General features: G+C 38.3%; 1 protein-coding gene across 1 annotated transcript; it reads right to left on the bottom strand.

Moving 5' to 3' along the window:
* Nucleotides 1-4,907: 4,907 nt before the first annotated feature.
* On the bottom strand, nt 4,908-7,118 carry LOC111872004 (DNA/RNA-binding protein KIN17). Its single transcript, XM_033754475.1, has one exon. It carries the CDS (start codon nt 6,813-6,815, stop codon nt 5,856-5,858), a length of 960 nt encoding a protein of 319 aa, XP_033610366.1. The 5' UTR covers nt 6,816-7,118; the 3' UTR covers nt 4,908-5,855.
* Between the last annotated feature and the right edge of the window lie 2,832 nt (nt 7,119-9,950).

Raw genomic sequence — 9,950 nt, 5'->3', positions numbered from 1 at the left:
CATGCTCACACCTCGTTCTGGCTTTTCAATGATTTTACGTTTCATTTCTATGGTTATTTTTATTCTCTTATGGCTGTCTTTTTGCGGCTTTTTCTTCAGGGACACTTTTGCAAGGGTTATTAAACTTCAAAACATGTGTACATATGTTATATGTAGCCTTAATCGAGATGTTAGATGAGTTCAGATCCTGTAACCCGTCTGTCAACCTTTCTAATCCTATTGATAGAGGACACGACATTTCGGAAACCAGATCTGTTTCTGTCTTCAGATGGGAAAGGAAGACACCTACTCAGTTGGGCCCTTTAGAAAGAGCTAATCTCAATCACTGGACCTGGAGACTAGCTCCTATAGTACCTAGAATTCTGGAAGATGGAAAAAGTCCAAAACCCCAGTAATTCTGTGTGTCATCCACCATCGTCAAACCCTTACAATCTTATTGATAATAGATCTATAGCTGTGGTTCTCTAACTGTCATGACCCACCGTTGGAAGCCACTTCTTTCTAACCGTTCCCTCTCACTTGTTGGTATGTCAAGTTTGCAGGTTGCTGCTGTGCTGGCTTAGTCACCTCTTCTTCCCTTGTCATTGCTATTGTGAATGGGGGTAGCTGACGGGGTATGAGTTACAGTGAGGGATGGGCACCAGCAAGCTTATTGTAAAGGCTCATCAGTCGGGTAGAACGGGGGATGAACCAGAAACTGCATGTGATAGGTGTACTAATTCAGAACAAGGGAGATGAGAATTTGTCTCAGGGTGTATCCAGGGCACACTCTAGCGGGGAGTCAAGAGTGACTGATGCTATTCACTACACCACATTGGCCGATGAGCACATTATAATTATATGAGTATGAGGGGTGAGCCATAAAACTGGTCCTAGCACTGTGACCTTCAATGGTCTATTGTGCTTTATTACAGATGTAGCACTTTAAGGTTTCAGTTAATAACACTGATTATTATACTTCTTAGCTACTCACTTAACAGTCCTACTTGTGATGCTCAAGCTGGATTCGGACTTGAGAAACCTTACATCAGTATGAATGGCGATGCTTGCAGTAACCTACTTCAAAATAATTCTACTTTAAACTTAAACTTTCAAACCGAACTTGGGGTGACACTAATTTTTGCGCCTGGATCCTTGGCGAGCTAGTAAGCAACTCCCTTGGCAGACTGACTCTGCTTTGGGGCAAGAAATCTCCCCAGCTTCAGCTCTGCCTCCATGTCACTCCCATAATTTCTGCTGAATGGAACAATTTTAATTTNGCTGCTGTCCCCTTGAATTCCTCCATGATATTGTCAGTCTAGAACCTTAACGTTGTACATCCCACACTTTGGGTAATCTTAATGCTCTAAGTACAGCCCCTCATCGATACTGTCAGTGTGGTCTAGCCTGGTGGCTTGCCATATAAGTCCCTCGTCACTTCCTGAGACATTCAAAAGTAACTTCTGTAATGACTTCTCACAGAGAGCAAATAGGCACCTTACATTTCACAGCCCATGCAAAGCTGTCTGGTTAGTTCCTTCAGGTGCAATTTAAATAAACTGCAGGAAAACCTTGAACCTCCACTGTGCCCTCTGTTCAGATAAGAGAGATATTTCAAATATACACACTATACTATATACTATATATACTATACAATATACTATACAAAATCTTTATTACAAATTAAGCTGGTGGTGTCAGTGGCATGGATACAGTTCCAACAAAATTACAGTTTGACAAGTCTACTGTGTTGAGTGAAAAGAAAAGGAAATTTACGGACAGTATTCTTTCTGCCGGTTTGGGTGAAATCTTGGCTGATGATTCAGATTTGAAAGTGTTGAGTAAGTTATGATTTCATTTGAAATTTGCAGCAAGTTGGAATTACTGTAGTTATTATTATTACTATTACTGTTATTTTCTCGCTTTTTACTACCTCCTTGTCTATCCAAAGGACCTACAAAACAGTATCGCCTACTTTCTGAATCTCTTGGACACTAATACATACATCAGAACCTCATTTTCTAACCACATAACTGCTAAACCACTTTTTAAGCGCCTCCTTTTCTAATTGCATGGTCACTAAAACATTTTTCATCACCCCTATTCCTGACCACTACTACTGATGGCATGAGAGAAAGTAGCTGGAAAAATATTGCCAACATATTAACAAAATTAAAGAATTATAAAGATTGAAACACAGTGAATCAATTTAAATGCTGTGAATGTCTGCTCAGAAAATGAAATTGCCCAAGGAAAGTGAGGAAATCTGTTCTTTTAAATAAAGAACTAAAAAGAGTTTTATTTCATTGAGTTTTTGAGATCCTTATGCAAATCTTTAACTTACTTTCCATCTTGAGTTTCCTTTGCAGCACCACACCATTTTTTTTCATCCCATGCAATTTCTTGGTATCATTTCCTTTTCTGGACTTCACACATTTCTCCCGTGCATATAAAAAGTACATAGTTTCATGTCAACCTATATTCCTTCATGTTGTGTTGAAAGTGTGAAGTTCTGCTGCATTCTCAGTCATCAGTTAATGCCTGTGCAGAGTACATCCATATAGAATTACAAAATTAACCCTTTCCACTCAAAAGTCAGTGAAAAATGACTTCACTGTGCCAGAAGAATTATTTGTACTGTACGAAAATTTCAAGCAGCACAGATCAGACTTGTACCAATAGATAGTATATGAACACAGACACACTGACAGTGAGGTGGTACATGTTTCTGAAATGGTTATATGGTTAGAAGTGGTAAAAATTTTGAAACTAAATATTGCAGACTTACTGTCATATTCCCTAGAACTGACAACTGGATCTTTATATAAAGCTTTTGAATCATGTAAGTTTCAATAATAAATTTGTTTAACCATCACATCTGTGAGCAGTGAAAATTTATCAAGTTTTTCTTCAGAAATTACAATGAATGCCTGAATGGGAACATCAAAATGTAATTTAATGGCACTCAACTGAAACACTGGAAAATTAAAGAATAAGTACCAATAACATGTTTCATGGAGGGCCTGAGGGAAATCATGATACACATGCTGGCTAGCTGGTTTCCAATCAAGTTTTGAAATGGAATACAAAGGAAAACTGCCAACTACCACAATGAAACATTTGTTACTTTACCTATCAAATGACGTTACTCTGGCTGCTATTAATAACAATGGGTAAAACCTACTTCAGGGTGTATGAGTACATGTAGATTTAACAATGCTAACACTACATTCCAAAATTAGGCATGATCTTAAGCCAGTTGCATGCACCTCCTCAGTTTTCAAAGTGGCTGAATCCATCAAAGTTTTTTGTATGTTTCCCACCACCTCCACATGATCTGTTTATACAGCTTAACAACTTATATTTCACTGCTGGAACAACACTAGCTGATTTGTATAGATCATCGAATGTCATTATGTAGTATCCCTCATCTGCTCATCATATCCATTTGGTTTAAAAATTTTTTTTTCTGCAAAATAGTGTAATTCTTTGAATTTTATGACATACAGATAAAACTACTATTAACTGCACTATAAAGCAAGAATTTGATTATGTGGATGTGATTTATTTAAATTTCTGATTAACTGTAGTTTTGTGAAACATAAGTTTAAGTTCTCGAAGCTGTCTGTTAAAGAGTAGGGAAAACTACGTGTATGGACCCTCAGTAGAGTCACAAAAATCTTTTACATCTGGCTGTACAGAGATATGAAAATATAGAAAAGTATAAATTGGGGAAAGATGAAAAAATTGTAAGTTGAAAATGACAAAATGTGATGTCTTACGAACTGTTTGTTTTAGCTTCCTTACAAAATATATATAAACATACTCTTTCAGTGTTCAACTTTGATCTGAAATGTTCTAGTTCACAAATCTGGAAAATAGTCCCTGAATCCAGAAGATTCATGTTCTGATACTCATTTATGACACGCTGCTATATTCATTCCCATGTTTAGCACCCTGTTGTGTATGTCACTAATATGTAAATATGTCTGCTGATAAATCAGTTCAGTTCATTACGATACTAAAGTGTTCATTCTCAATAGCATGACCATCACAACATCAGAACCAACTGAGTCATACCTCAACAAAAGAACCAGAAACAAACCCCATTATTCTAAAACCTTAGTGTAAAAGTACGTGACACATGGCCATCAACAATGTATATCTGCAAAACATCAATATCTACATAAAAGGACCATGAAAGGACCTATTTCATCCATTAAAACACATCAGTGACCACTGATACCAACAACATACACTCATACAACACCCATTTCCCCATAAGGAAGAAAAAAAGCGTGAAACATATTAACATCACTTCCCCCACACAAAAAACTTATACATAGGAGTAATAAGACAATTTTTAGTAAAAAATAAAAATAACAATAATTATTACTAAGGTTTACACAAGGTTTACTAATGTTCAACAACTATTTTAGTATATTTAAACACCTTAAATCTTATGTAAAAACTTTGTATAAGGAAAGACTGTTAGCAATGGATTCATTGTGTGATGCAATTAGTAATGAACACAGATGCATTTTATTGTTTATAAATGCCTGATGACATTCGTAAAGAACCAAAATATGTTGTGTTGAAATATTTTAATAAGCCAAACTGACCTATCGACAATTTTATTCTAGCATTTAATGAAAGTATAAAGTTGTTGTAATTGACAGACATACTTACATATTATGCTGCTATATGTTGGTTACAATGTATCCACTTGAATCTATTCATTTCTGTTGTCTTATGTGATTTATTTCAATGGTAACACATGTATTAAATTATTACATTTTCCGTTTGTTTAGTGCAGGGATCATGACAATGCTTTCTGTTCTGTAAGCCAAAACCAGCTTTGTTAGTTTCCTTATAAAAAAGAGCCTAAAACTTATACAGTACACTACAGTAAGTGCTATTACTTCTTATCATCATTTGCAAGTTTAATGACATTGAATGGATAATTATTCAAATACACCATGTGAAATTTACAATATGAAAATTTAATATTGCTGTTTTGCACAACTCACATCAATATTCATTCCATAAATTCATTTCAAGAATATAACAAAACTAGTACTTGCCAACACTGCATTATGAGAAAGAATTCAGAGAAACTTTTGTTCTCTGTTCTTATTTCCAGTATATTTCAGGCAAGAAGCCTACTGGCTTTCATGGCTGTTGTTAACCTCTGTTCATTCTATCTATAATTTCATCACCTTATGGTGGGACTGGTTAGCCACTGTTTTGGAGAACGCTTCCATCATTCCACTCTGCCATGTGATCCAAAATTATAAATACAGGGAAACCCCCATTTAATGATTCCGTGATTTAGAAGGCTGAGTAGGCTACAAAGCCAGTCTGGTTATTGCAGAGAAAATTCTTGACCCCACTGGGGCTTGAACTCTGACCCCCAATCACAGCTCCTATATCATTCATTGTAGTTATATGAAATGCAGAACAGCAGTTAAACTTCTCGTTGGTAACGAAATGTTACAATGATGGCTCATTAACTGGATTACAGAATTAATCTCCCACTGCAAAGAGTATTGTAGCTAAATTTATATGCTTTGTTATTATTATTTCTTACAGGATCAAACCTATAAACCTGCGAACATCACGTTAATATTATACTGTATTCACATATCTACATTATATAATTTACAGATATCTCCATATTCCACTCTGTCAACCATTCTGCCCTTCAAAGGGCCTGAGGATACTTCAATGGTTACACAGAATTTCTTCTGATCCAGTTCCCTAAGCATGGCACTGCAATCACGATAAGCGCCATTTACAACACGCACAGGTCGCCCTATTGCTGGTACCACTGTTTCAAGATGTTCTTGGTCTAGTTTTAGTTTGTGTTCACTATCTTACATGGTTACAGTAGTTACATACTTATCTGGCACTCCAGTCACAACCCCTTTCTTCCTGTGGTATTTGTCACCCAGACACTTTGCCATCACTTTCACAACAATTCCTGCAACCAACCAATAATCCTTTCTGTTTATATGTGCTTTCTTGTTCTCTTCATCTTTAATAATCTCATCTAGGGCTGATAATTTCCTCTTTTCACCCCTCCCTCTTCCAGATTCCCAATCTTTGTTGTTTCCTGCTGAAGAACACCCTCCTTTCTTGTAGTCATTCTTCAATGAATTACTTTCCACCAAAGTTTTATTTTTCATGTCTTCATCCCTTTTTGTTTTTAACTTCAGATTTACAACTACTTTATATTCCTCACTTTGTCGCACAAACTCTGCGAAGACAGGAGTGTAATTCTTGGAAAATTCTTTCTCCTTCTCAATTTGCTTTTCAATAAAGGCCATCATCTTCTCTTGGTCGTCTCTGTCGACCTTCTCCTTGCGACCAAGAGCTTCTTGCATTGCAATGGTTTCTGGGTCACGGTCTATATACTGTACATGACATCCCTTTTCAGTCTCATCCACTATGCACTTTCCTTCCCTTCCAAGACATTTCACAAAGTCTGTCAATGTTTCCCATTGCGTAGAATTCATATGCAAATGATGACGGTCGGCGATATAGTCCTGGTACACACGATTTGCATGAACACGTTTTGTACCAAACTGACGTTTCAGTAGTTCCAGATAACCGCTTTCAAACTCTTTGTTGAAATTATTAATGTATTTGTCTGCATTATCAGGAAATAGAAGAAGTCGCCGCTGATGTGATTCTGACGTCATATGGCACGTGAAACCATTCTCGTCATGGCATTGCTTCTGACACATCTGACAATACCAACGAAGTTTCTGGAGGCATTTCGCCATTAATTTGTTGGCAATATATTTGGGGGTACTGACTTCATGTTTCCCCATTATGTTTAATATATTTATATTCTTTATAACACGATGCCAGTAACCTGGAATAGGTGAGCTGTTCCTAGGATATGGTTACACAAGCATCTGCAGAGAGCAAAACACCAAAAACACAGTTGTAATGTGGTCATTGCCTGCTGAATCGACAAGATAAAAACTTTCTCCTAGGATATATATGACGCTATAAAACCTCTTTAGTCCGTGTATAGCGTTTATAGCATTCACACGTACAAAAACACAACTTCTTCTTCAAGTTTTTCAGAATTCCTGGACTTATTGTTGACCACTGTGACCAACGAAGCCAAATGTAACTTGTTCCCAATGCAGTAACTAGCGTAACTAGAGATGCTTTAGATTATCGATGTCCAACTGGCAGACCGCGGGCCGTATCCGGCCCGAGACTTGATTTACTCCGGCCCCCCGCCAAGTCGCAGGTTTATTTTCAAATATCTTAACTTCACAGCGGTATTGGCATAGAATACAGTTTTTAATATGACGTTTCATTAGCTTATAGCATTTTGCAATTGACTGTATACGTTCTTACCGAGTTGGACACTTCAAACTGTTTTCTAATAACTGTGTTCATGTCATTGAAATTCCAAGTCCCCCAATCCTACTTCTGTAGGGAGATGACACTGAAGGGAAGACCGTAGTGGTGAAGGATTTATGACACCTTCAAAATAATAACCATTCCCAGCTTGCTCGCAGGAATGGGATGTTTACCGTTTCTATCGGCATCCTGGCCTTTATTAAGTGACAGTTTTAGCAGAAATGTCTCCCAGTTGGTGAGATTTTAGAAAGTGAAGTGTGATTACGGAGTGTGAGTGTAGAACTGTTTTTCAATTAAAATTGTGTTTGAAGTTATTGTAAGTGATACAGCATGTCAAATAGTAAATTGAGAAAAGTTGATAGTGAAAATAGGGCGTTCAAATATCAGTGGGAACATGACTATTTTTTTATATTAACTCAGAGGCGAGGCTTTGAAACCGTTCCCAATATGTAAATTTTTCAATGGGTTCCGAAAGATTCCTGATTTTTACATGATCCAGTATGTGGAATACTATTAGTAGGTGATCTGAATCCAAAATATCAGAGACGATAACATCTGACACTCTGATATTTTTGTGAACCACAATGTCCAGCAGGTCACCAATTCCCGCACGGGAATAATGAGTGGGGCACTGTGGTTTTAAAATTTCGAAGTCGCTCATATCAAATAAATCGATGAGTTTCTCGCCTGATGGGTTTGAATCTCTGCTGTTTCAAAATGGGTGTTTAGCATTCAAATCACCTGCCAAAATAGACTTTTGTCTAAAGCTTAAGAGCTCAGTGCTGTCAATATCACTCCAGGCTCTGACTCGAGGTTTATGAAGAGCTGCAAGCAGTATTTCACTACCACCAATTGCTATGCAGACCCCTGCGTTTCTACTGAAAAAATGGGTGGTAGGTCTACATGGTTATGGGGATTGCCTTTTCTATCTGCAACAGCAGTTCCGCCTTTTCTGCCCAAGTGGCTGTCGATTATATAAAAGTGGTAATTTGGAATAAAGTACCTCTCATGGTGTTTCAGACTTGTCTCTAAACACAGGGCCACATCTACGTGTAGACCATGCAGCTGTTTACTGAGCTCATAGCGCTACCTCGCAATGCCGTTCGCATTGAATGCTATGACTTTGAGGGGCCTATGAACTCTAGTGGCCATTTTGTTTCATGAGATTTAATACAAATTTTGTATTTGCCACTAATTTGTCCTCCACAGAGACTGCACCATTGAACTCTGTCATGATCTTCTGTTCTACAGCCACTAGTCTCAACATATTGTCGAGAGGTTGGCTGTTTACGTGAGGAGCCTGAACTGACTGACCTGTTTCGTTCTGCAGTTCAGAGGCCGGTACAATCCCCTTCCTTGTGGGTGGACAATCCGCCGGAACATGGTTTTCCAGAGGGTGCTGTTGCTGCTGTCCTGTGTTTCCTCGGAGTGCCGTCGCGAAGGAGACACTTGGGGTGACGTTGTTCGATGAGAACACCCTCCCCATAGTAGTTTTGGGCGCTCTCTGTGCCTTCCTTTTCTGCTGCTCCTTCTTGGCATGTTTTCAAACCCGATAATTGGTGGAATGCGGGTTGTCTCCCTCCGCCAAACCGCAGTTGCAGCAAGTTGGAGTAGAGGCAGAGTTTCCCTTTTCTGGCCACTCCTTTTGTAGGTGGCCACCTCCGCCCCACCAATAACATGGAAGATGACTACAGTTAGCTCAGACGTGGCCGAACTGTTGACACTTATGGCAATGAGTAAGTCAGTCTGTGCTCTATAGGCCTCTACCTTGATGGATATGTGGCAAATGCTTGACAGATTAATGATTTCTTTTGATTTTGCCGTTGGCAATAACGTTATGTGGAACAGGTGAAAGTTCCTGGTTGTGGTTTTTTCGGAAGGGGAACTGCGTGTTGTCATCATTTTTTTGACGCTAACCTCGAAGCCCAGGTGCTCCAGACCTTCCGAAATATCCTGGGCAGGGGTATTGATGGGGACGTGTCGGATTACTGCCTTAACGGGCTTCAGGGCTTTAAATGTCCGCTGCTGGTGCGCGTTTAAATGCCCGTTGCTACGCTGCGTTTAAATGTCCGTTCCTGTTAGGCGCTTAATCAATTTTAAGCGTTGTGTTTAAAAATGCTCTATCTAGCTCAATTTTTATGATAAATGGATGGAAATAACTTTGTTTATTTCAGAAAAGAACATAGTGTCGCATATTATAAAGGAAGATTTGAAATTTTTAATACAAAGTGTTGTACTCTATTTTCAATTTTTTGTGTTTTAATTTTGATGCGTACTGCAAAAATGGTTTCCCAGTTCTTCACAGAGTTGTTCTGCATTATAACTTCATTTCTGTTTGTAACACTTGACAAATTTTAGCAGTCTCTGGTGTCATAAAACAGATGGAAGCAATAAAATCATTTGGTCTTCTGCTAGCGCTGCTTACACCCTTCGGATTTTCGAATACTTGACTGAAGGTCAGAAGAATGAAAGAATGGCTATTCAAGAGAAAGCTATAGGGGTCCCCTCTTCAGTGCTAAGATGTTCCGTTAGGGCTGCAAAAGCTTATTGCCCCTTCTATTTGAATGAACAGACAGCTGCATCGT

Source organism: Cryptotermes secundus, unplaced genomic scaffold, assembly GCF_002891405.2.
Source record: "Cryptotermes secundus unplaced genomic scaffold, Csec_1.0 scaffold38, whole genome shotgun sequence".
NCBI classification, from domain to species: domain Eukaryota; kingdom Metazoa; phylum Arthropoda; class Insecta; order Blattodea; family Kalotermitidae; genus Cryptotermes; species Cryptotermes secundus.
The sequence above is the reverse complement of the archived record's forward strand: the minus strand, read 5'-3'. Positions and strand labels throughout refer to the sequence as shown.